Here is a 26,906-nt window from a genome sequence, read left to right as displayed (position 1 = left end):
TTCTGACTCGGCAAGTCCACTTGTAGATAGGCAGGCTGTGGCAGGTACCCGGCACTGTGGCTGTGACCGTCCCAGCAAGGCCTGTGAGCAAGAGTGGGAATTCCCCTTACGTGTCCACGAGCGGAGGGAGGCAAAGGAAAAAAAGAGCCTTCCTATTACAATACTTGGAGGTGTACGCACCCCTTAAAAAGAAACCAGACGGGAGTGTTCTGGCATGAGGTGAATGCCAAGGAACTTTGCTGAATGAAAAAGCAGGGTGTCCAACGGAATAGAACAGGTTCCCTTTTGTGTAAATGCACAGTGTACACATCTGTCCATACCTTTCTATGGAAACATACACAAGGTTAGTGCTTCCCTAGACCCCCCTGAAATCTCGAGTGATGGTGCTGGGGGTGGCAGCCAACGTCTAGTGAGCGGCCATCATGTGTCCGGCAGTTGTGTACACTTCACACCGATTTTCTGATTAGAGCTTTACACAATCCCATGAAACAGTATCATCTGTTTTTTTACAGAAACCTAAGGCACAGAGAGGTTAAACACCATAGCGAAGATGACCTAAAAAATCGGAGACACCTGGCTTAGAGCTCAGGGAGCCTGATCCCCAAACCGATGCTCTTAACACAGTGCACGTATCATTTTTCATTAAAAAAACAAGTCCCTCAGAAATGTCTGGTCCAAATATTTCTTCATCCACCGGGTCCCGTGACTGTCAGACATGGGCTGGACCTCAGAGGCAAGCCGCTGCTCTCACGACGGGGAGACCGAGGCTCCGAGGGGGGCGGGAACTCATTCCGGCCGGGGCGCGGCACCCCCACCCCCCACCCCGAGCCCCAGAAGCGACGCACGTGGTGGGCAAGCGCGGAGGCGCGTCCCGGGAGGGAGCCCGGCTGATGAAAGGCAGCTCCCACCTCGGCTCCGAAGCGGGCCCGGGAGCCGGCTTCCCTCTGGGCCCCGAGGCGAGCCCGGCGGGCGGCTCCTCCCGGTGGGGTGACCGCGCGGGGCCGGCCCGGCCCGGGGGCGGGACCCGGGAGGGCGGCGCACGGCGCGGGCGGCGGGCGGAGCGCGGGCAGCGGTGCCCCGAGGCTGCGGCGCTGTGGGGCGGCGGCGCCCCCCGACCTTCCGCGTCCCCGGGCTCCCCGGGCGGCGGTGAGGGCGGCGACGGCGGCGCGGACGGGTGAGTGTGCGCGGGCCCGGGGCGCGCGCCCCTGTGTTTGCTCGCGGGCCCGGGCGCGGGCGGCCGCGAGCCCCGATTTGAGCCGCGCGGGTCCCGCGCTGCCGCCTGGGCGCCGGTGTCTTGGTCTGGGGTGGGCGCCGCGGGCAGCGTCCGCGTTCTTCCTGCGCCTTTGGGCCCCATTTCCCCCTGTCGTGCGTGGGAGCAGCTCTCGGGCGGCTCCTGGGAGCCGGTGGGCTTGGGACAGTGGGAGTGATTTCGGGGTGAGGGAGGCCCAGAGGCAGCAGACCCGGGAGGAGACTTGAGGGCAGAACCTGAAGCTAGACTCAGCTGCCCAAGGCCAAGGCCAGATGCGGCGGAACATCCCTTGCCCGAATGAGCTCGGTTCCGTTGTGGCTCCATCCCCCACCTGGCTCCTTGACCTTGGATAGTTCACTTTGGTTTATGGGTTTTAATTTTCTCATGTGGAAAGTGGAGAGCTTGGAGCCATTGTCTCTCAAGGCTTTTCCACCCCAAAACTTCTGTGACAGACCCTCTGTGGTCCCTTGTTGGGACTTTCCAGTTTAACAAAACAAAACCTGACTTGTAAAAACTGTAGGAGTCCCCCTCTTCCCCAACACACACGAAGGCACACACGCACACCCCTCAGTGAGGCACAGGGCCTCCTGGGGAAGCTGGGCACTCAGTGTCTGCAGAAATGGAGACCTTTGCTCAGCGGGACTTTTAGGATATCTTCCTTTGCAGAGGCTTGCCACTCAGCTCAAAACGATGGATAACTGGAAGGTCTGGTTAAGTGGAATCAGCAGTGGGAGTTAAGGAAGCTGGGGAGTGGATGACCAGTTAGTTACAGGAACCTCAGGGCTGTGCTCGCTCCCTGGCTCTGACTCCACCCTGGTGCCTCTCCCTCCCTCCCTTGCCCCCTAGGGCTAGTGCAGGGCTGAGTGGGGTGGCAGGTCAGGACACACTGATGGGTGATGGGTCAGCACCTGCCCTTGGCCATTCTTGCCAACACCCCTCCTGCCCTCTGCAGCCTCCAGGTTGGATGAGGGGCTGCAGGGTGAGTGCAGAGGCTGGCCTGATTGGGCCCATCCTGGCCTCTGGTTTGTACCTCTCCCTACTTGGTAGCCCCTTCTCTTGCTCTACCTTTGCCAAGCCAGGAGCCTCTTTCCCTGCTCCAAGAAGCCTCCTGAAGAACTCTTCTCTCATTCCAAGGTGCTGCCTGCTCCCTCTGACTGCCTTCTTTGGTCATTGTCTGTTTGTTATTTCTCTTTCTCTGAGTTTGTCTTTCCCACCAGATGGTGGTACCCAGCAGGGAGGGCTGAACAGGGACTTAAGATTTTATTTCTGGTTTTATAGTTTAGCAAGCACAGGGCCTGGCACTAGAAGGTTCTTAGGGAGTGTCTGTGGAGTAAAAATAATGATTGCTATATTCCTTTTTGCCCCGTGCTGCTCTCGAGTGATTTAAGTATGAATTCTTTAAGCCTCACAACAGCCTCGTTACGTTATTCCCATTTACATGTGTAGAAACTGAGGCAGATACAAGTCACTTGCTCCAGGTCGTACACGTGGGAAGTGGCAGGACTGTGCAGGTTGCTTTTATCCATTACGCTAAATGGCCTTCAGGTGAATGAATTCTCCTGGTTGGGACTTTGTGGAGGCTAATTGGGCCAACTGGGGTGCTGGGATTTCTTCTTCCCAAAGACAATGTCTAGTTGTGGGATTTTGCAGCTAATGAACCTTCCATGCAGTCTGGAAGGAGGTCTGTGCAGCTCCAGCTTGTGGGTGGTCCCTCCTGCCTGGAGGAGGGAGGGTGGGCTCAAGGACCTTTCTGAGATTCCAGTACAGCTTCTCTGGGCAGGTTCCTAGCTATGATGTCCCTGGGTTCCTGGTCTGGAAAATAGATCCAAGGATTCTGTTTGTCTCCTGGGCCTAGAATATAATCAGGTGAGGCAGGAAAGGGCCTCAGTTATTGCCAAGTGCAGGGCAGACGTCCTTGGGCTGTTGTTGTTGCTTTCATGCCTCTTGGGGGTACAAGATAAGAGGGAGGAAATAAGGGATGATATGACTGACTGGTACTCAGTGATATTTGGGAGTGCCTACTGTGTGCCAGGCTTGGGCTAGGTGAGGGGAGATGGTCCCTGCCCTCCCACAGCTTGGCAGCTCAGATGCCAACTGGAGCTTGTTACTAGATCACACCTGGGAAATGCAGTCTCCCTCGACCCAGTCTTTTTTTTTTTTTTTTTAATAAATTTATTTATTTATTTATTTTTGGCTGCGTTGGGTCTTTGTTGCTGTGCGCGGGCTTTCGCTAGTTGCAGCGAGCAGGGGCTACTCCTCGTTGCGGTGCGTGGGCTTCTCATTGCCGTGGCTTCTCTTGTTGTAGAGCATGGGCTCTAGGCACGCGGACTTCAGTAGTTGTGGCACAAGGGCTCAGTAGTTGTGGGTCACAGGCTGTAGATCGCAGGCTCAGTAGTTGTGGTGCACAGGCTTAGTTGCTCCACGGCATGTGGGATCTTCCTGGACCAGGACTCGAACCCATGTCCCTTGCATTGGCAGGCGGATTCTTAACCACTGCGCCACCAGGGAAGTCCAACCCAGTCTTTTTTAAGGCAGTTTAAGGAAGAGGCTCAGCGATAGCCAGACCTGGGTGCTGAGGTTCAGGGTCATGGGAATGATGGGCTTGGATTCTGGAGCTGGATGGCCTGGTCCATCTCCTGTCTCCACAGCTCCCAGCCATCCCACCTTGGGCAGGTCATGTCACATCTTTGACCCTCCGTTTTCTCTCCTGTGAAATGGGAAAAACCTGTGAGGAAATGGGCCTTATGATGAGCAGGGTACTGGATGCCATACTTATGTTTCCTTGTGTTATCCCCACAGCAGCTATGCCAGATAGGCCTCCCTGAACCCATTTTACAGGTGAGGTCAGAAAGGCTCAGGGAGTTAAGTACCTTGACAGTGAATGCCCCAGAGCATGTGAGGGCTGAGTGAAGGTTCAAATCTAGGTCTTTTGGTGCTAAAGTCCTTGCTCTTTTCTTTTCATAACATTTTGCTGCTTTGTATAAACAAGGCTCCCCATGATGAATATACCTATCCTGTACTCAGTCAGGAAGGGAAATCCCAGATGCCTGGGAGTGGGGCCTGGTCAGCTCGTGAGTTCTCTGTGGGTCCCTCGATGTGTCTGAGCTGGAGAAGATCCAAGACCAGAGGGAAGTCTCAGCCAAGGCCTTGGAGGGTTTTAGCTCTTCCCCCTCACTCCCTCTGAGAACGTTCCTCAGCGTGATCAGCAAGACCACAGTCCAAGGAAAGTCTCTGGGTGGCTCTCACTGGTCTGGTGATGGCTTTGGCCTTGAGAGCCTGAGGAGCCTGGCCTGCCCAGGACCAGGCCTGAAGTTCTTTCTTGTGATGTTGTTTTCTGAAGGCAGGCGAAGCTGAGCTGGCTGCTCCAGGATGCACCACAGCTCTGAGAAGGGGAAGTAGAAGTCCTACTGGCTCTGCTATGGCGTGTGAACCGCAGATGGACCCGGGCGGGGCGGCCGGCCCCTTACCCACCTCCTCCCCTGGGTGGAGCGCCCTGCCTGGCGGGAGCCCTCCTGGCTGGGGGCAAGGTAGGATCATGACCCTCAATTACTTCCTCCCCTATCCACCCAGGATGCTGAACTGGACTCACATAGTATGATTGAGGGGAGGGGAGTGGAGGGGCATCCTTAGATGAGGGTGGGCATTTGGGGATGTGTTTCCAGGCCAGTTTCTGTCATTTCTACCTATTCTCTCTGTCACCAACTCCTTAGATTGCCCTCTGCCAGGATCCCTGCTGTAGCTTCCTAGCACCTCTCCTCCTTGCCTCTTCTGTTCTCTGCATGGTGTCTCAGAGAGATTTTTTAAAATGCACAGCCAACCAAATCACTTTCTGTTTCAGTGTTTCCCATTAGGCTTAGCATGAAGATCTATCATTCACCAGCTTGCAAGGCCTGCCTAAATGGCTCTTGCTGACCCTGTTCTCTGTTCCTGCCATGCTGCCCTGCCCCAGGACCTTTGCACCTGCTGTCCCTTCTGTGTGTTATACCCTTTCCCTGCCTCCTTTTCCCTGCTTAATTTCCATCCATCCTTCAGAGCTAAGTTCAGATATCCCTTCCATGGGGAATCCTCTCCTGATGGCCCAGCCTAAGCCGGGACCCTCTGATATATTCCTGTTTCTCCCTATAGCAATTACCAGTCTATAATTAAATAATTACCTGTGTAATAAAGTGTTGAATGTCCAGTTTCCTCACTAGAATGTAAGCTCCATGAGTGCAGGGGCCCTGTTTTGCTTTGTTCATCACTGTGTCTATAGTACTTAGCACACGGCTTGGCCCATAGTATTATTATTATTTTTAAAATTTTATTATTATTTATTTTATTTATTTATTTTTGGCTGCATTGGGTCTTTGTTGCTGTGCGCGGGCTTTCTCTAGTTGTGGTGAGCGGGGGCTACTCTTCGTTGCGGTGCACGGGCTTCTCATTGCAGTGGCTTCTCTTGTTGCAGAGCATGGGCTCTAGGCACCCGGGCTTCAGGAGTTGTGGCTCACGGGCTCTGGAGCGCCGGCTCAGTAGTTGTGGCACACGGGCTTAGTTGCTCCGCGGCATGTGGGATCTTCCCGGACCAGGGCTCGAACCCATGTCCCCTGCATTGGCAGGCGGATTCTTAACCACTGCACCACCAGGGAAGCCCTTGGCCCATAGTAGATGCTCAATAAGTATTTTGTTGAATGAATGAATGAATGAATGAGTGGCTGGGCATAGGCAAGGGGAGATGGCATTTTGCATTGTGGGTTGTTTCTTAGATGATTTAAAACTTTAAAACAAGGGTTCCTTTTATGACTACTGTTATTAGGAAAGCAGTTCACATACACACACACACACCAGTAGAATGAAATGGAATGGAATAATTTGCCTTCAGCTCTTTGAAGATATTGCTCTACTGGTTTTTGGCAAGCCAGTTCTTGCCCCTTCATAGGAAATAGCTCCCTGTACACTCACACACACTCACACACACACACACACACACACGCGCTTCTTTGGTAGCTTTTCAGATCCTTTTTCTTAGCCTAGGTGTAAAAACAAGTATTTCTAAGTGGAGGACTTGCAGTTCTCCCTTTGAGGAACAGATGAGTGAGATTATTGCCAAGAATCCAGGAACTCATGGTTTGAAAGGGAAACAGCAACACTATGAAAAGTCCTCGCATTGCTCAGGCAAACACAGTCCTCAAGGTGCAAAGAGCCAGGCTAGGGGAGCGGTTCACAAGCTCCACACCTGGGGTCCGGCTCAGCGTGGGTTTTCTGCTCTGTGCTGTGCAGTGGAGGGCTAGCCTGAGGCTCCGCACAGCACGACTGCCTGCAGTTTGTATGCTACCCTTTCTCTTCACTGCTTCTCTTCTTACTTTCATTTCCCCTGGTACCACCAGGCAAGCTGGTTCTCCTTTCAGAGGTTCAGTTTCCTTTTCCATTGTAATGGTTTTCCACCTTCTAGGAGTCTTGGAGGATTAAATGGAATCACGACTGTGAGCCTAAGCCCGTGCCTGGTGCCTAGGATGGGCTCAGTCCCTGGAAGCTATTCTTATCATATTTTATTGCTCTGTTTTATTTTGGTCTTGATCTTCTTTTTGTCTGTTTTCCCTCATTTGCTTATTTTTAAATCTAATTTTATAATTTTATCTTTTCATATTTTATTTTATGAAGCCACCTTAAATCCTTTCTGGAACAAGGTGTGGGAAGGTAAAAACCAACAACAGCTAAACTGGTGTGCCTTTATGGTAACTTAGGAGCTTTGACAAGCTGGCTTTTAAATTATGACATCAGTAGCAGCCAGTCATTCAGTACCCATTTTGCACCAAGCGCTTCATTTTCATCATCTTAATTATTTGCAAAATCCTCTGCGGTGGATATAATCATCCTCTAAGGGGTTGGCCAGGGATTAAATTGTTTCTTCAAGGTGCTCTGTTAGTGAGAGGCTGAGTTACCATTTGAACCCCAAACCATCTGGCTTGTGCTTTCCCCACCTCATTTATACATGAAGCATTTATTTAGTGCCTACTGTACACCTGGCACTGAACCCAGCTCAGGGGATTCAGTGATGTGCAAAACCAATGTGGGAGTATAGAGTCTGATGGAGACAGTGGACTTTAATCAAGTAATTGCATACACATGTGCTCATCTTTGATAAGCATAAAGGAAAAGAGCATGTAGTTATGGGCAGGTTTATCAGGCAGATTTGATCTGCTACAAGTTTAGAATGTCAGGGAAGACTCCCTGGGCAAGGGATTAATGAGCTGGAACACAAATGATGACTTGGATATAACGGAGTGAGGCTAGGTAGATGTGTTCTAGGGAGAGAGCCAGAAGAGCATGCGCAAAGGCCCTGGGGTGGGAGAGAACACTACATGTCCACGGAGCAAAGGAGGCTGGGGTGGCAAGACACAGAATGAGGCTGAGCCTTCAAGTTGAGTTTGGCAGGAGGCTAGTTCTTCGAAGGGCCGGGGGAGCTTGGTAAGGATGTTGGTTTTTGCCAGAGGACTGGGAAGCTATTGAAAGTTTTACTCAGAGAATTTGTATTATCTGATTTGTGCTCTGGCTGCTGTGTGAATGCGTTGTAAGAGGAAAAGCAGGTTGGAGAATCCAGTTAGGAGACTACGGCAGGTACAGGGAGAGGTGAAGGGAGCCTGGCCTAGGGTTGTGGTGAAGATACCAAGGGGTGCACGGAGCTGGGAGAGGTTTTGTTGGCCCAGGTGGCAGGGCCCAGGGATGGACAGGGTGAGGGGTTAGAGGAGCGTTTGGGTGGGCCAGGGATTCCCAGGAAGGCAGAGCTAGTCATTTTGCTATAAGACTCAGGGATTGCCCCGAGCTGGGCCCTGAGCCAGCAGGTAACATGTTCATGGTTTAATCCCTTCAGTCCTGCCTCCTCTTCTGAGCAACAGCTACAGAAAATGTGCTGAAATATTCAGCTCCCAGCCCTGCGTGGCTGAACGCTGGGATCCTAGAATCTCAGGGCTGGACTGCCCCGCAGCAGCTGCCCTGGCTGCGCACTGGTGGCTCCCTGGGCCTCGTACGTGACGGAAGGAGATCTTGGTCCTTTTGTTCAGTTTCTCTACTCAGAAAGGAAGTCGGTTTGGCTTCTTTCTGCTGCCCTTCCTCCCTGGTCCTGAGGGGATTTCACTGTAGCTGGCCTCCCCCGGGTCTCCTGGTCTGGCTTCATTGCAGCCCTGCAGGGCAAGAGTTTTGATAGCCGTTGTGACAAGCCTGAGATTATGTGTGTTTTTGAGGTATGACTTCACTCAGTATATGCTTTCAAAATGTCGAGCGAGTGCAGAGACACTGGGGAGGGCTTGCGCGCAAGTCAGCGGATTAGTTTTCTGTGACTGTTGTAACAGGTGCCACTAACAGTGGCTTAGCAAATGCAGTTATTCTCTTACAGTTCTGTAGGTTAGAAGTCTGACACTGGCCAGATTGTCGGCTCACAGTCTGACAGCCCTGGTCAGCAGGGCTGCATTCCTTTAGGAAGCTCCAGCGGAGAATCTGTTTCCTTTTCTTTTCCAGCATCTAAAGGCCACCCACAGTCCTTGGCTTCTGAAGGCTTCCGCCATTTTTTTTTTTTTTAATTTTATATTTATTTATTTGCTTGGCTGCGTCGGGTTTTAGTTGCGGCGAGCGGGCGGCACACGGGCTTCTCTCTAGTTGTGGCGCGTGGGCTGTAGAGCACGCGGGCTTAGTTGCCCCGTGTCATGTGGCATCTTAGTTCCCCGACCAGGGATCGAACCCGCGTCCCCTGCATTGGAAGGCGGATTCTTAACTATTGGACCACCAGGGAAGTCCCCTTCCACCATTTTAAAGCCAGTAATGTTCTATCTCTCTGTACCTTTCTTCCGTAGTCACATCCCTCCCGGCTCTTCTGCTGCCTCCCTCTTCCACTTCTTTTTTTTTTTTTTTTTTTTTTTTGCTGCGCTGCGTGGCATGCGGGATCTTAGTTCCCTAACCAGGGATCGAACCTGTGCCCTCAGCAGTGAAAGCATGGAGTCCTAACCACTGGACCGCCAGGGAATTCCCTCTCTTCCACTTTTGAGGATCCTTGTGATTACAGTGGGCCCACCCAGATAATCTAGGATAATCTCCCTATTTCAGGCCAGCTGATTAATACCATTAAGTTCACCTGCAACCCCCATTCTCCTTTGCCATGTAAGATAACGTATTCATAGGTTCTGGGGGTTAGGGCGGGGACATCCTTGGGGGTTCACTGTTGTGCCTACCACATTGTTACCTCTTACTTAGACTCCGAGCCCACTAGGGATGTAAGTTGTTTGGTTGCGCTTCCTTTGCCATCCTCGAATAAATGTCTGCTGGATCATCTCCTCAGTGCAATTAGTTGTTCAATCTCTGTTTAAATATCCCTTGTGAGGGGGAGCCCACTACCTCCCAGACTGTGTGTGGACAGCTCACATTCTTGGGAAGTTCTTCCTTTTATGGTCTCAAATAATGTCCTAATAGCCTCCGGCCTCAGTTCTGTCTCCTGGGAGCTTTCTAGTCAAGTCCAGTCCTTCTCCCGTAGGGGTTTGAGGATGGCAAGTCCTTCCTCGCCATGAGAATGTTCTCAAGGCCAGAAGAGGTGATGCCATCAAGGTCTGGGCTCACCCAGAGTCCTTATCGCTCAGCCAGATGAAGCTTCTGGTCTGCTTTCAGAGCTCCACAATGGCCAGGTTCTCACAGTTCTCCGGATTGACAATACCTGTGCACCCATCTCCTTCGATCTGGGAGCCGCCGAAGAACAACTGCAGACCTGGGGCATTCAGGTGAGTGCTGACTTTATTGAGTCCTTAGTACTTTTTCTTCCGTCCATCCATCCATCCACCTGTCTGTCCGTCTATCTATTCTATCATCCAATTATTCACAACATTTTTATTAAACACCTACCCTGTGCTCAACATGGTAGGGGATATAAGGAAAATGTCCTCTCCTTCCAATTAATTCACTTAACAGATGTGTGTTTTGGGGTGTCCACCCTGTGCTGGCCACTTAGGCGGTCACTGAGTACTACAGAGGTGACTAGGTCCCCGTGCCTGGCGTCACACTGCTCACAGAGCCCAGTGGGTGAGATAGACACGCGTCAGGTAAAGCAGAACAGAATGCTATAACTGCTGCAGTAGAGGGATGCACAAGGCATTGAAGACATTCACAGGAGAAAATGATAAACTCAGCTCGGGGAGCAGTGGTTATGAAAGTGTCCGCCTTAAAACTAAAGCAGCCAGTTATTATACTGGCAAAATGGGTTTATTCGGTAATAGCAGAAAGTTGCAATTCGGGACAAGCATGCTATAGTAAAAACTGGGCACATCTGGAGAAACAAAGGAAAGGACCATTCTTTTATAGAGGTAAAAGAGAAGTTGGGAGGGGCTCTTATAAACAAGGAGGCCAGTGGGGGAAACTGGGGGTTCGAAGTGTAGTGGCTTTTCATTGGCTGAGTTGTGACAGCCTGTCATTGGCTGGGCTATTGCCAGGGGAGGAGAAAATCTTCCTTCCTCCTGCTGAGGTAGTAAAAGGCAGAAACCGACCTTCTTCCTGTTGGAGATGCAAGGTGATTGATTCTCTTCCTGTTTGGAGTCTGCAGATGACAATGAGTGGTAGGGCATGAGAGCACCTCCTTCTGGCCTTCCCAACTCCAGTATAAATGAGGTTTCCTTTATTCATTCTCACAAAAGCTTTGCAGAGGAGCAGATCCTTGATCTGGGCTCTTGAAGGAAAAAAAAGAGTTTGCTGGGTGGACAGGAGGAAGGGCATTTTAGGAGAAGGAACTGCTTCTGCAAAGGGAAGGGTGCATGAATTCATTAGATAATAATGCAGTACCTTCAAGCATAGTGATTCGAGGCATAGGCTTCACGGGGGTTCCTAGATCTGGATGCAGATCCAGCTCAGCTGCTTACTGCCTGGGTGACTTTAGGCAGGTGACTTAACCTCTCTGAGCCATAGTCTCATCTGTAAAACGAGGGCAATATTAATACCTATTACACAGGGTTTTTGTGTGGATTAGGAGAAGTAGTGCTCGAGGAACACTTGCACTGGCCCTGGCACATAGTAAATGTTCAGTAAATTGTGGTATTGCTATTAAGTTCCCACAGGTGTGGTTCTTGCTCTTCTCATATCCTCCAGCATGATTAGGACTTCATCTTCGCTGCCCAGGGAGGATTATTTATGGATGAGGAAGCTACATGGCTAAGTTTACCCTGAAGACTTGAGGGTTTATTCCTTTAAAACAGAATTGCATTATGGTTTAAAATAACATTTTATCACCATTAAAGGGAAACTTTCCAAGTTGACAGTACTAGCCCCACATCAGCACATGAGCTGGTTTTACTTCCCACGCTTCCTTTCAGCCTTTGTACAAAAGAACATTTTTCTTAAACAGTTGTCTTCAGATTGGGTTTTCTTAACTGATGAACAGTTTACATGTTGTTCTACCATGTTCCTAAATATCATCTCTAATGATTAAATTCTGTGTTCTTAAGCAATCCATTCTCACAGGACCTTTGCTCTATGACATTTTTTGTTTGGGCAGGAAGATGTGAATTTTCAGTGTCTTGGACTGTATTCATAGTTATTGATGGTACAGTTTGAGAATAACACTTGTGTATCAAGTGTTCACTATGGAACCAGCACCGGGCTTGTGTACACATACACTTAGACACACGTATCTATCTAAATAAGAGAACAGCGGCCCCCAAAGATGTCCAGATAATATGTATATACATACTATACGTATATTTATTGTAAATATTGTATATGTATTATCTTATTTAATATGCCTATCACCTCTACAAGGTGTACTTTGATTATCGTCATTTTATTTTATTTATTTATTTAAAAAAATTTATTTATTTATTTATTTATTTATGGCTGCATTGGGTTTTCGTTGCTGTGCCCGGGCTTTCTCTAGTTGCGGCGAGCGGGGACTCTTCTTCGTTGTGGTGCGGGAGCTTCTCATTGTGGTGGCTTCTTTTTGTTGCGGAGCACGGGGTCTAGAGCGCAGGCTCAGTAGTTGTGGCGCACGGGCTTAGCTGCTCCGCGGGCATGTGGGATCCTCCCGGACCAGGGCGCGAACACGTGTCCGCAGCATTGGCAGGTGGACTCCCAACCACTGCGCCACCAGGGGAGTCCCTATCCTCATTTTAAAGAGGAGGAAACTGAGGAGAAGTGGGGTTACTTGCTCCAGGTCACACAGCACATGAGGGGCAGGGCCAAGGTTTGGAGACCCAGGGCTGGCTGACTCCACGGCCTGCACCTTAACCATTAGGCTATCCTGGGTCTGCTGTGAGGTGCTGAGCCTTGGGCGACAGGGATCCCTCTCCTGGATGTCCTCCTGCATCTCGAGCTGTCCCACCTCCCCAGTGGCGCCTGTCCTCCTCTGAGCCGGAAGCTGCACCCTGTGACTGCCACGCAGTGCTCCATGCTCCTCACTCTGCCTTTGCGGGCAGCCAGGAATGCACCTCATCCCCCTTCCACAGGATAGCCACGTGAACTGGCCACAACACGCTTGCTGGTGGCAAGGAGGGGGGCGTGGTTCTCCGTGGCTGACGGGTCTCTTTCCCTTGGGTGGCCAAGCAGGTCCCGGCTGAGCAGTACAGGAGCCTGGCTGAGAGTGCCCTCTTGGAGCCCCAAGTGAGAAGATACATCATCTACAACTCGAGGCCTATGCGGCTGGCCTTCGCTGTGGTAAGAGCGAGGGAGGCCTCTGAGGCACTGCTGAATTCGCCATAGTGCCCCGGAGCCTGTTGGTGTGGGTAACGGGTTTGGGGGCTGGTGGCTGGGCTGCCTGGGAGAGAGCAGTACACCTGGACCTGGGTTTGGTATAAGAGGAGATTCATGGGGGAGAGTTGTAACCAGCTCCCCATGTAGAGGATGGGAGGCAGGGTTTATTAAGGGCAGAGCTGGGGGATTGGGAATCTGCAGACCCACCACTGAGGCTCTGGACTCAGTGTCTGGCTTTGTCAAGACTTTCCTCCTCTCTGGAACTTGGTTTCCCCATCTGTTCAACAGATTGGTCTATTTCAGCTCTAATCATATATGTGTGTGTGTATACATATAAACATATGTATACACCTATATATATACATAAACACACACAGGCATACAGAATATGGCACAGCCAGTGTTGGAACCCAGGCACTCTGGTTTCCGCATCTGTGCTCTTAACCACTGTGACCTGCCACTCCTCTGTATGTATAAATGGTCAAATAGCACTCTTGACTCCCATGTCCTGCTTCTAGGAGGGGAAGGGATGGCAACTGGCAGTTACTGATTTCCTAAGAAGTGCTAGGTTGTTACATAGGTTCTCTTATTAACCCTTATAACAACACTGTGAAGTAGGTATTATTATCCCCATTTTACGGATGAGGAAACTGAGGCCCAGAGAGTTGTTGCAACTTGTCCAAGGCCACCTAGCTGTTGAAGGATCAACGTGGGCTTCTGATTCAAATTTATCTCACTCCCAAGCCCCCTGCCCTTTTCTGTTTTATTTGAATTAAGAGTAAGCAAGGATTTGGAGTAGCTATTCTAACTCCTTGCCTCTCCCTTTGCTTTTGAACAAGGAACAAGGGCCCATTCTCACAGACCACCCCAATCTCCCGCCCACATCAGTCTCTGACTGACCCTGTGAGCTCTCGCATCCATGGAGTGTGTCAGAAGTGGCCAGAGGGTGTCCCTTGGAATGGAGCTGCTTCGTTTGGGGACTGGTGTTCCTGACCGTGCCCTTTCTCTGGCTTCTCGCAGGTGTTCTATGTGGTGGTGTGGGCCAACATCTACTCCACCAGCCAGATGTTCGCCCTGGGGAACCACTGGGTGGGTGTGCTGCTCGTGACCCTGGCTGCCATGAGCCTGACCCTGACTCTTGTGCTCATTTTCGAGAGACACCAGAGGAAGGTAAGACATCTGGGGACTCCAGCCACGCTCCCTCCAGAAAGGCTGTGTGGACAGGAGAATCCCAAGTCAGATTTTTCTTTTAGCTGCTTCAAAGAATTTCCCCAGCCATGAAAATTCACCCTGGCCCATGTGCCCAGTGACTAAAAGAAATCAAATCACACGTGTGATTAAATCCTTTCTGTTTTTCACTCTAATCCCTGTGGGTTGTTTTTCTGGAAGCAGGCTGTGTTTTGAGAGAGCCTGGGAGCGGGGAGGACGGCACTTTGAGGCGACTGAGCCCTTCCGTGCACCTCCTCTGCCTGGGTTCTCGCCACAGCCCTCTGAGCGAGGGTGTTTCCTGGACCCACCTCGCAGCACAAGGTACCTGGGGAAAGGTGGATGGACTCTACCTGGTGCGTGGTTGACAGTTGTGTCTCATTTAACCCCAGTAACGAGCTCTGAGGCAGAGAGTGGGTGGGTGATCAGGGAGTTTAGGTAACTTGTCCCAATCCCACTCTGAGTGGCAGAGTGGAGGTTCAAAGCCTGAACCCTCTGATTCGTGATCTCATTCACAAAGGAGATCGATACCTCCTGGCTTAATGTATAGTTTGCTAATTGTCTTCTGCTTCTTCAATATCTGTCTTTTGTTACTGTTGAGCACTTCATATGTGGTAGGTCATCTACTAAATGCTTTACATGCATTAACTCATTAAACCCCCCAGTAAATCTCTGGGTAGAGGCTTTTATGTTCATTTTGCAGGTGAGGAACCCGAGGCTCCGAAAGGCCCAAGAAGTAGTCCAAGGTCATGCTGCTAATCAATGGCAGAGCTGGAATTCAAGGCCAGGACGCTCAGATTCCAAACCATATTCTCAGTCAATACCCAACTGTATTGGTGTTCTGTGGCTGTAACAGATAACCATAAATGTAGTGGCTTAAAACAACAGAAATGTATTGTGTTACAGTTCTGTAGTTTAAAAGTTTGACAGGGCTGGGCTGCCTCCTTTCTGGAGCCTCTAGGGGGGGAATCTGTTTCCTTGTCTTTTCTAGCTCCTGGAGGCCACCTGCGTTCCTTGGCTCATGGCCCCTTCCTCCATCTTCAAAGCCAGCAGTGGTGGGTTGAGTCCTTCTCGCATTCTTGACTCTGAGTCTTCTGTCTCCTTCTTCTACTTTCAAGGCCCCCTGTGATTACATTGGGCTGTCTAGATAATCTGGGACAATCTTCCTATTTTAAGGCTAACTAATTAGCAACATTAATTCCATCTACACCCTTAATTTTTCAGAGCCAAGTAACATAAATTCACAGGTTCTGGGAAGTAGGATTTACACATCCCTGCGGGACCCTTATTCTGGCAACCACCCCTCCACTGTCTTTCCAGCTGCCTCAGAAGCTCCCCCACCACCTGGCACAGAGCTGGACTTTGAGATCTTTAGGAAACACTCCACTCTTGCGTCACTCAGGAGGAGAGGGCGGGATGTTGGGAAATGTGGTCAGGGTTTGGGGGTATGAATTCCATTTAGTGCCTGTGCTCACAGGGACAAATAGGAACTTCATGGCTTAATCATTCTGAAAGGATCTTTGTCGGGCTTTGCGATGAGGCTGACAGAAAAATGCTGCCCTTGGGCTCTGCTGAAGCTCTCATGGCCCCTGTGTTTGGCCTATAAAAAAAATCAATGGAGCTGGCTGCTTCTGCAGCAAGAACCTTCTCTTGGGGAGGGGGAAGAAGCAAAGTGCCCTACTTTATCAGGAGCAAGCAAAATATCTGGCACCTGGCAGGTGCTTCAGGGAGGCAGTTCAGGGAATGCCTGCTGTGGCTCTCTGCCTCCTTCCTCCCTTTCTTCCTTATTCAGCTGACATTTATGAAGCCTCCGCAAGTGCCAGGGGATGTGCTAGGCACAGGGCACAGAGACAAACAAGACCCTGGATCTCTACGCGTAGGTGCAGCGTGGAGGCCCCAGGTACATAATAGCCCTTCTGTCATCACTGTTTGTTGATCCCCTCCAGGATCCTTTACTTTCTCATATGACCGTTGTTTAATGAGCACTTATTATGTGTTCTGTGTCCATGCCCAACAACAACCTCACAAGGAGGCAGGGTACCTCTGCCATTTGCTAGCCCTGCAACCTGGGGTGATTTATTATTTAACCTCTCAGGGCCTTAGTTTTCTCATCTGTACAATGGGATAATAATTTTAGCTCCCTCATAGGATTGTTGGGAGAACTAAATGACTTAATACACACAACGTGCTTATAATCTTACTTGGTGTTACATAAATGCTCACTATGTATCAACTGTTATGTATCAAAGCTCAGAGAGGTTAAGTAACTAGTTTGTGGTCACACAGCCTCGCTCGGGTCTTCCTTTGAGCTCAGCTCAAGGACTTCTTTATCCTCGGATCCGTCATCTCTCAGGACCTTGCAGATCCCCCTTCCTGACCATTGTCACTCTTACTGTTTGTGTCCTACCCGTATCACATAGCATCCTTGAGAGCCTCAGCATTTGTACACACTGCCTTGTTTTCCCCTTGTTTGGGTCATTATTAGCCTTTTTCAAGATCAGAAGGCTTATGAAGGCAGGCAAGACTCTGTCTTTTATCCCCTATGGAGTAAAACACATCACTAGGGTATGTTGAAAATTCCTAAAAATATTCGTTTGTGGCCAACATGGTACAGTGGAAAACATGGTGTCTTCCGTTCAGTATCATCATCATAAAGATATTACTAGGTGACATATATCGAGTGTTCATTCTTCCAGGTGTCCTATGTGAATTAACTCATTTCATCCTTATTCTAACCCTTATTATTAGGGGGTGTTATCTCCAATTTGGACGTGAGGATGTGGAGGCAGAGAGATGGTGACTAATTTGCCCAGGGTTATATAGGTAGTTAAGAGATGGAATCAGGACCTGAAATCTTGGTGATAGGGGTTTCTGAAAGGGTGAACACCCTTGCTAAAGTTCTAGGCAAAACAAAATATAATCATCCCTTGATTTTCATAATACAGGCAGACCTTGGAGATACTGTGGGTTTGGTTCCAGACCACCGCTATAAAGCGGATATCACAATAAAGCAAGTCACACGAATTTTTTGGCTTTCCAGTGCATATAAAAGTTATGTTTACACTATACTGTAGTCTATTAAGTGTGTAAAAGCACTATGTCTGAAAAAAGCAATGCAGATACCTTAGTTAAAAAATAACGCTGGTGGAAAAATGGCGTCGATAGACTTGCTCGACTCAGGATTGTCACAAACATTTAGTTTGTAAAAAAAAAAAAAAAATGCAGTGTCTGTAAAGCGCAATAAAGTGAAACGCAGTAAATGAGGTATGCCTTTAGTGGCATTCCTGGAAAATTCAATGTATTTTAAAACCTATTCACAAAACACTTTAGGTTTATATGTAAAATGGAATTAGGTTGGCCAGAGAATTATGAATAGATTTTTTCACATGTGCTCATGCCCAGTGGGACATTTGGGGTTCAGGTAGGCTGGGGGACAGTTCTTCCATGTGCAAGATTCTCTGTCATGGGACGTGGCCTACAGTGGAAGGCATGTGTTTAGCATCCCTGGTCCTCGTCCCTAAATGCCAGCATTGCCTGGCCCGTGCTTGTGACAACCCGTAAGGGCCTTCTCACACATTCAAAAGCTCCCTACGGGGTCCTTCCTGTTTTGGGGACCATTGTCCTCGATTGGGTTGCCTTCTAATTGCATCTGAAAGTCCTTATAGGGTCTTTTAGAGCTTTGGGTCCTGTCACCCTTCCTGTCCTCTCCTCCCCGGTCTGCTTAGCACCTACTTTGTCATCCATGGCGTCAGTTGGTTCTGGTGGGAAAAGAAGGAGATGGATTCCCAGAGCCCCCCTCGGAGGGCCAGTCACTGGGTTAGGTAGTATGGAAAGTAGGTGCTTTATTTCCGCAATAGATGCTCAAAGCTCTCCAGCCCCCTCCTCCCGCAGATATGTGTGGCCCCCGACTGTGTCCCAGGCACCGGGTTAAGTGTGTCACACACACAATCTCAGTTCAGTCTCACCATGTTCCTAAGGGCCGGAGACGCTTTTTATCCTTCTTCAACAACTGAAGAAAGCAAGACTCAGAAGGGACACATTTGTCCAGGGCCACACCGCCGGGAAGTAGCAGAGCTGGGCTTCACCCAAGGCTCTCTGACACTGTTGAATTTATTGTCCCAACAATGCCACAGTCTGTTTTATAGGGGAGACAATGGATGTGTCTTGGAGACCAGGATTGTCCCGTGGTGTCTCAGGGAGGGACAGTGTGTGGTTATTGCCCAGGCCCAAGAGCTCCCCGGCGGCATGGAGGTAGGGCCATGGGGCTGGCGTTTGTCTTACAGGCCAACGCCAACACGGACCTAAGGCTGGCGGCTGCCAACGGAGCCCTCCTGAGACACCGGGTGCTGTTGGGGGTGACAGACACGGTGGAAGGCTGCCAGAGTGTGATTCAGGTACTGTGTCTCGGAGTGACCTCTCCAGTGGACCCGCTTTGGGGCTGGGCTCTCCCAGTCTGCACAGTGGCCCCCGGAGTCTGCTAACGGAGATGGCGTTGGCAGCCCTTCCTTCCTCTCTGCTCCAGTGTTTCTTTCTGGAGACTCCTCTCTGGGTGGTAACCAGCAGCCTAGAACCTCCACGAGGCAGGGCTGGAAGGGAAGCTCGGAGACCATCCAAGCCACATTCCTCATTCAACATTTATTCAGCAAAGAGATGGGGCCTCCTCTATTTCGAGCCCTCAGTACCCAGACGAGGTCCCTGGGGAGGCAGGTCAGACCCTGAGGGCCTTGTCCTCCTGGCGTAGCTGTTTTCTTGGCCCCAAGGCGATGGGGTGATCTGACGTGACTAGAAGGAGGTCACACAGTGGGTCTGGGACACAGCTGGGCTGGTTGAGGCCCAGGGCGCCTGATCCTGGCCGGGCTCTGCCTGGGAGGATTGATAAATCTCCTCAGCACCACGTTCGCATTCTTAGCTGGTGAGGAGCCTGGAGTGTGGGTACAGGTGGGCCCCCAATGGGCACAGGGTTTGACATTTTCCAAATCTGCACACGAAGCCACTTGTCTACCAGCTATCCAAAGGAGACCCCGTCGTGCGGGGGGACTCTGGGAGAGAGCAGAATGGCATGCTCACGCCGGAGACCAGGATGAATCTGGTCATCCCCAGAAGGGCAAGCCTCCAGCGAGGAGGCAGGAGGTGAGGCCGGTCTCAGAGATGGAGAGTTCAAGGTCTGATGGGCTTTGGCCTCAGCGGTCATGGCTGCTTCTCTCCCCAGCTCTGGTTTGTCTACTTCGACCTGGAGACCTGTGTGCAGTTTTTGTCCGACCATGTTCGAGAAATGAAGACGAGCCAAGAGGTGAGATACCCTAAGTGAAAAACAAATCAAAAAAATAAACCAGGAGGCTAAATTATGTATAGATTGCATTACCTCAGTGTTGGAACAAGTGTCTAAGGAAAAGTTACTTGGAAGGAAGAATACCTCTGTGGAATCATGGTTGTTTTTGCCTAGGGAATTATGGCTGTTCTTCTCTTCCTTTTTAAAGAATTTTTTTTTTTAAATAGAATTATTTATTTATTTATATTTAATTTTTGGCTGCGTTGGGTCTTTGTTGCGGCGAGCGGGGGCTACTCTTCGTTACGGTGTGCGGGCTTCTCATTTCAGTGGCTTCTCTTATTGTGGAGCACGGGCTCTAGGCACGTGGACTTCAGTAGTTGTGGCACGTGGGCTCAGTAGTTGTGGCTTGCGGGCTCTAGCGCGCAGGCTCAGTAGCTGTGGGGCACGGGCTTAGTTGCTCTGCGGCATGTGGGATCTTCCTGGCCCAGGGCTCGAACCCGTGTCCCCTGCATTGGCAGGCGGATTCTTAACCACTGCGCCACCAGGGAAGTCCTCTTTTCCTTTTTAACTAGTCGCATTTTCCACATTTTCTACAGTGAATATAAATTTTATCTATAATAATAATAATAAATAACAGAATATATTTCATTTATAACAACAACAATAATAAAGATTCTGGCAGAGGAAAATACCGTATATTTAGATGACTTTCACTTGTTTGAAATCCTGAATGTTTTGAGAAAGAACGGGGAGAGTTTGCTCCACTTCCACAAAGGAGGAAACTGAGGCTCTGAGAAGCCGCATAGCTGGTTGGTGATGCCAGGTTTGGAGCCCAGCTCGCCTGTCCTTGAGCCCTGTGCTTCTTCCCTGGGATCCATTTTCGGGGCCCCGCAAGTGCTGTAGTTGGCTTTGAAGTCAGGATTGTGGCTTAGCCCTGATCCGGACCCGTTGGTTCCTGTGTGGCTTTGGGCAATTCCTTTGAGCTCCAGTTTGTTCATCTGCAACATATGGGTAAAGATTCCCACGTCCCAGGCTGCTTTGAGGAGCAGATGAGAGCATGGAAGGAAAAGTGCTTCTGACCATACTTTTGCAGGAATTATCTGATCTGTCCAGTGTGGCTCAGCTCCAGAGTCTCCTGAGGTCAGCATCTGAGTCTGTAGACGATCTATCCATCCTCTGTGGGTCTGCGGCTCAGGGAACCACCTGGCGTCCTACATCCACCTAACTTAGGACACCGCCGAGCCCCTCTCTGTTTCCTTTGCAGTCCTTGCTGAGAAGCAGATTGAGCCAGCTGTGTGTTGTCATGGAGACTGGGGTGAGCCCCACGGTGGCCGAGGGGCCGGAGAACCTGCTGGAGGAAGCTCCTCTCCTGCCCAGCAGTCCTCGTCCCACGGAGAGGCCACTCATGCAGACCGAGCTTCGCCAGCTTATTCCTGAGGCTGAGCCAGAGGTAACAGGCACCTGGGCCAGTCAGGCCCCCTCCTCCCCCACCAGGTGTTTGCATAGAGTCCGTGTGGGGCCCTCAAGCTCTAGATTCCTGGGGACATGCCTTTACTGGGTTGGTAGGGACCATACACCTCTTCTAGCCTACTAGTTTTCAATATTCTTTTCCTCACCCCAGCACTTTAAAAGGTAGCTTAGAGGAATCATTTTATACTTATTGGGTGCCCCCGCACCCCATTTAAAAAATATCTTGGTATTCTTTTGTGTAGTTGTATTGGATGTGTAGTTGCATACTGATGGATCATAGCCTACCTAACCGTGAACATGTTGATGAATATTTGGGTCATTTTTAAATCTATCAATCAATCTATCATCTCTCCATCCATCTCCTTAAATGGCAGTTGGATATTTAAATCTTGTATGCATCTCTGTTGAATTCCATTTCCTCCTGCTCCAGAGTTCTGTTGGGTCCTGCCACCCAAGCTGTCTGTTGGGTATGGTCAAGAGCTGGTAGACCAGAAGTCTGGTAATGTGGTTTGCGGCTTGTGCAACCCTCTTCTCACCATGAGGACAGACCCACTGTCTGGGAGACATGCAGCGAGGGGCGACCTCCGGCAGGGTGTGATACAGGAGAGCACTTGCATTTTCTTTTTAGCCAGTAGATTTGGGGATTAAAGGTCCAAACCAGCTCAGACTTTCCCTTTTGCATGGATGGGGAGTGGGGGGGGGACCTGCAAATAGGACCATTATGAGAGAAAATGATAAATATATTAATCTCTTCAAAGAGCTGAAAAGATTGATAAGATCATGTTCTTTCTTGTGCATGCATGTCTGGGTTTATGTGAAATAGCTTATTAACTATGATGGGTCTTTTACATTATTTTTTCACATTCATTCAAACCAATAGTAATACAATTTCCTGTCATGAATATCAAGTCTCAGTGTGTGTGCACATGTTTTTAAAGTAGCTGCCCTTATAAAATAACAAAGGAAAATACAAGCAATGCCCAAGTCTCAACCTGGGCCAGACTGTCATATTTCAGGAGGAACCCAGTGTATGCGAAAGGTGGAGAAATAGTTATAATGACCTCTTACATTTTTACAGGTTTTTATCATGCATAAAATTCTTTAGCATATCCTCTGAAGTATAGATTATTTTCCCTTCTTCCTTGATGGGTGAAATAAGCTTCCAAGAGGTCAGCTGACTCACCCAAGGTTGCAGAACAAGGGAGAATGTGGCAAAGTCCAAGGCAGAAACCAGTCCTATGATTCTCAGGAGGCCAATTTTCTTGTCACAGTTCTTTGCTTCTTATGTTATCAATTTTAGAATAAATGGGCGGGAAGACCAATCTGAGTTAGTAAGTGGTAGGCTGTTTGAACTTTTCAACATTTTTCTAGCACAAAGGATAACTCCAAGGAAACACGGATCCTACAGAGCTAGGTGGAGTTTCTGCTTTTTGAATAATGATAATGGTAGTGATATTGATGGCATTTATTGCACATTAGGTATTGGGCTTTCTGTCCATTAGTGCCTTTAGTCGTCACTCCAGCTCAACCAGAAAGGTGCTGTGATTTTCTGTCTTTTACTGATGAGGAAGTGGGCTAAGCAAGGTGAAGTGACTTTGCTCAGGGTCCATCCCAGGGTGACTGAGCTGACATTCCCATTTGGCCCTTTTGATTTGAAAGCCTATTCTTGATCCCTAACTGTACTGACATAAACAAGCTGGGTGTAACCCACACTTTACTTCATTACATTCAGACTGGACACAAGTACTGTGAAAGACTTCCATGCCCCACAAAAGAAACTGGAGCATCTTTGCTGGAATCCCAACTGCCAGACAGGTGGATGGAACTTTCGAGACCAGATGTGTTAAGAGCATGCATTAAATACAATTAAAAAAATTTTTTTTCCTCTTTTTCACTTTTTAAGTTTTTTCACTGCAGTAAAATATACATAGTATAAAATTCACCACCTTAACTATTTTTAAGTGTACGATGCCGTGGCAGTTAACGCATTCACATTGTGGTGCAACCATCACTGCATCCTCCTCCAGAACTTTTTCATCTTCCCAAATTGAAACAACAAACCCATTAAATACAAATTCTTTTACCTTACCCAACCCCTGAAAACCACCATTCTACTTTCTGTCTCTATGAATTTATTGCTCTCGGTGCCTCATATAAGTGGAATCATACCGTATTTGTCTTTTTGTGATAAATCCAGTTTTGATAAGCACTTTTAATATAGGAGTACTGTCTGAAGCAATTCAGCAGGTACTACTGTGTATGACTTGAAGAATCCTGCCGTCAGAGGGGTATTCCCCCAACCCTGCCTCCATTTACTGGTGATTTTCTTCAAGTGCATTACCTTGACCTCATGTACTTTACAAAATCACAGACACTTGAAACTGGAAAAATGTGTGTGTGTGTGCGTGTGTGTGTGTGTGTGTGCACAATTGGCTGGTATAAACCAATGGTAATTTCTCTAGTGCTTTGAGGCTCCCTAGCTTTTTTGTGCATATTATTATCACCTATTAGCAGTTAGGTTACCACCTCAGAGATGAGGAAACTGAGGCTGCAGGAGCCCCACAGAGCTTGAGAGCTGGAGTTCCAGACCAGTTCAGGCATCTTGCAGTTGTCCCGGGTGAGGGCCTTGCCGGGTTCTTCCTAGTGAGCCTTACTGCTGGTCCAGCGGTGTAAGGACCACTTGGCGTACCCCTCGTGCTTCAGACAGTTTTCTGTGGCCCTCACTCTGCTTCCCTACCTCTTCCAGGAAATGGCCCAGCAGCTGCTGGCAGTGTTTGGTGGCTACTACATCCGGCTCCTGGTGACCTCTCAGCTCCCCCAGGCATTGGGCACACGACACACAGACTCTCCAAGGATTCCATGCCCCTGCCAGCTCATAGAAGCCCACATCCTGGGCACAGGGTGCTGCCCATTCCTGGCCAGGTGACCTAGGGACGAAGGTACTCATCTTCTTCCAAGGCTGAAAGTGAGAAGTCAGGGAGGCCTCAGGAGCCCATGGTAGCCGACAGTGAGCCCTAGGTGAGGGGAGCAGCATCTGGGGGCACTCTGAGGCTGTCCGTCATGTCAGCACTGGGAATACTGTTCTCACTCCAGGACCCTGCGCAAGAATGGCTTGTCGACATCCCACACTGACCCCTGGCCTTTGCAGAAGCCGATGGTCCCACTCTGAGGTACTTTCTGTGCTGCTGAGAACTGTGGGCGTGGATGAAAGGGCCACCCGCACATCCCTTTCATTGTCTGGAGAGCCCAGGAAATGTGAAGATGACCAGACCGGGCTGAACGTGTGGCCAAAGCTGGGTCTCAGGTGATGCTCCTGTCCCCACCCCCTTCTTGTCAGATGGAGACTCAGGACACTGCTCTTCGTGGCATTGCCTTGGGCCCCTTAGATGATAAGAAGCCTCTTCCCAATCTGAAGTGAAGAAGTAAATTCTCAGAATGTTCTCCATTTTTAAGTTGTTTTTTCCCTACATTTTCTGAAAAACGATGGCACTTGGGCTTGTATGCTAGCACACAGGCCTTCAGGAGTAGGAAACAAACAGCCTGTAACTGCTAATGGGAATATTTGGAAGAGACTGATCCTGTCTGATTGGAGGGCATATTTTGTTCAAAGGCATGCTTGCTCGTGGGTATGGTTTCCTGCTGCAGACGGAGAATGGCAGTTTGTTCCTTAACACTAACACTCCTGGAGTGAAGCGTAATCTGTCACTTGTGGAATTCCATGAAGAGCTCAGAGGCTGCCAGGTGCTCTGCTTCTGAACAAGTCTGAAGACCCGTTGTTCCTTAGGCCCAAATCCAAAAGCCCTAGCCTGGCATTTAAAGGCTCCCCAGCACCTAAGACCTGGCCTTCATCTGCAATTTTGGCTTCATCGCCCATAAAAATCCTTCATAGGTTGAAACTCTTTTCCTGGACTGACATAGCTGTTCCTTTGTATCTGCTGGACTCCTATGCATGCTTTTGTAAAAAAAAAATTTTTTTAATTGAGGTATATACAAGGTTCAGGTGTACAACATAGTGATTCACCATTTTTAAATGTTATATTCCACTTATAGTTATTATAAAATATTGACTGTATTCCCTGTGTTGTACAATACATCTTTGTAGCTTATTTATTTTATACATGGTAGTTTGTACCTCTTATCCCCTCCCCCTATCTTGCCCCTCCCCCTCCTATGCATGCTTTAAAGCTCAGCTTTCCTTACCCCTCCTTCAGGAAGCCTTTCAACATAGCCAGACCTGCCACTCTCTGCCTCCTTTATTTTTTTATTTTTATTTAAAAAAAATTACCTCTTAATCCATTAATCCAAATCATCTCACTTTTTTTTTTTTTTCCACGCCACGTGGCTTGCGGGATCATAGTTCCCCGATCTTGGATTGAACCCAGGCCACCACAGTGAAAACACCGGGTCCTAACCGCTGGACCGCCAGGGAATTCCTGACTCTGCGGCCTTTAAATTCTTGATGTAGTTGCTGCCTTTACTGGTGTTTTATGTTATTGATTCTGTTTTCCTGTGCATATACCTATTCTTCTAGCTAGACTATAAGCTCCTCAAGGACGAAGACTGCACCTTGTACTTTTTGTGTGTGACCTGGACTTGCTAAGGAAAAAAATCCTGTGGACTGAGTGCTTTGTCATCTCTATAGTAGCTTTTGCAAATTGCTGTCTGTACTCAGTTGAATGATGAAGTTGTCACAGGCTGGGGTTCTGGTCCTCAACTGCCACTTTCAGTTATGTAACTTTAGGCTGGTCCTCAGTTTACACATCTGTATAATGGGTAGATTGGATGATTCTTAATGGCCCTTTCAAAGCCAAAGATCTGGGAATTTCCATCTTTTTCTGTTCCATTTTAACCCTTGGCCTTTCTCTCTGTTATGCCTTTATCTACATGCAGAAAGGTTCTATAGACCCACACAGGTGAGGTGTCCCAGAACTGATACCCCTTTGGATGGAACACTGCCTAGCCAGCAGGAGAGCTGTATTCTCATTTCAGATCTGCTACTTCTTAGCAGTATGACCTTGGTTAGGTTAACCTCTCTGAATGTCAGTTCACTCTGTAAATGAATCTGCTGAACATGAAATGTAATTATGTGGGTGACTTACCATGTAAGAGATGAATCTGACTGTTCACTTTCTCTGGGCCAGAGAAGAGAAAGCATGTACATAGACCAGCCCTTGGAAATGGCTCTTTTAGGCATTTCTCTTCAGCCAACAAATGCTGCGGCCCGCTTTGCTCAATGAGAATTATTCATGAAGGCGATCATTGTCTTTCTCACCTGCCACAGCGGAAGTGTGGGCTGTGAATGTGATCAATAGAAGCCCATATTTATCATCCAACCATAAAGCCCTGGTAAATAACAGAGAATAAAAATGTGTGTGTGTTGACAAAACAGCAGTTTTTCCATTTTATGGCTTCCTTAAAGGACCCTTGATGTGTTGTTTCCTGCCTTTTCCTCTCTTTAGAGTTTCCAGTGGTCTCACCCAGTGGGTGGGGCATTCAGGTGTGCCCATGAGGTACATTTCTTCACATTTGAGCCTCAGTTTCCTCTTTTAGAAAATTCTGTGATCTCTGTCTTGCCTACTTCACAGGGTTGCTGTGAAGATGAGATTCCACAAAGGAACGTGTGCGCCGTTTCAAGGCTCTGCGTTGATGACAGGCATGGAGCTGGTGAAGATGGTGCCATGTCGTGAAGTGGGAGCGGAGGGCTTGGATTCTAGAGTCACATGTATTCAAATCCAAGGTCTGCCACCTAGGAGCCGCGTCCTTCCCATCCTTGGGTCTCAGTCCTCAAGTGTGGAATGGGGATAAGTGTGCCTACCTGGCAGGTGATTGTGAAGATTAAATGATATAAAAAATGTAAAGTGCTTACAACTGTGAGTTGCAAACTTGAGTAAGCGCTCAAGAAATTGTTGCTATTATTATTATTTTTTATCTCTCACTATGTCTTAAATGCTGTAGGTGCCCGACTTACGCTTTTGTGGATGATGTAGTTCATTAACAGTTCATGTTTATTTATTCTGCATCAGA

General features: G+C 48.9%; 1 protein-coding gene across 5 annotated transcripts; it reads left to right on the top strand.

Moving 5' to 3' along the window:
- Window positions 1-1,062: 1,062 nt before the first annotated feature.
- Window positions 1,063-26,540, top strand: TMEM268 (transmembrane protein 268). Of its 5 annotated transcripts, none has more exons than XR_009702130.1 (10): window positions 1,063-1,174; window positions 4,590-4,776; window positions 9,878-9,987; window positions 12,794-12,901; window positions 13,958-14,107; window positions 18,427-18,537; window positions 19,353-19,433; window positions 20,677-20,862; window positions 23,629-24,186; window positions 26,468-26,540. XR_009702130.1 is itself a non-coding variant. In XM_061201004.1 (10 exons), the coding sequence occupies exons 2-9, from the start codon at window positions 4,668-4,670 to the stop codon at window positions 23,806-23,808; spliced, it is 1,035 nt and encodes a 344-aa protein (XP_061056987.1). In that variant the 5' UTR covers window positions 1,063-1,174; window positions 4,590-4,667; the 3' UTR covers window positions 23,809-23,821; window positions 23,976-26,234. The 5 variants fall into 5 exon arrangements, 4 of the variants coding, with proteins under 4 accessions (XP_061056987.1, XP_061056986.1, XP_061056989.1 ...); XM_061201004.1 differs by lacking the exon at window positions 26,468-26,540 and having other exon boundaries at window positions 23,629-23,821; window positions 23,976-26,234; XM_061201003.1 differs by lacking the exon at window positions 26,468-26,540 and having other exon boundaries at window positions 23,629-26,234.
- Window positions 26,541-26,906: the final 366 nt, after the last annotated feature.

Source organism: Eubalaena glacialis, chromosome 9, assembly GCF_028564815.1.
Source record: "Eubalaena glacialis isolate mEubGla1 chromosome 9, mEubGla1.1.hap2.+ XY, whole genome shotgun sequence".
NCBI classification, from domain to species: Eukaryota; Metazoa; Chordata; class Mammalia; order Artiodactyla; family Balaenidae; genus Eubalaena; species Eubalaena glacialis.
The sequence above is the reverse complement of the archived record's forward strand: the minus strand, read 5'-3'. Positions and strand labels throughout refer to the sequence as shown.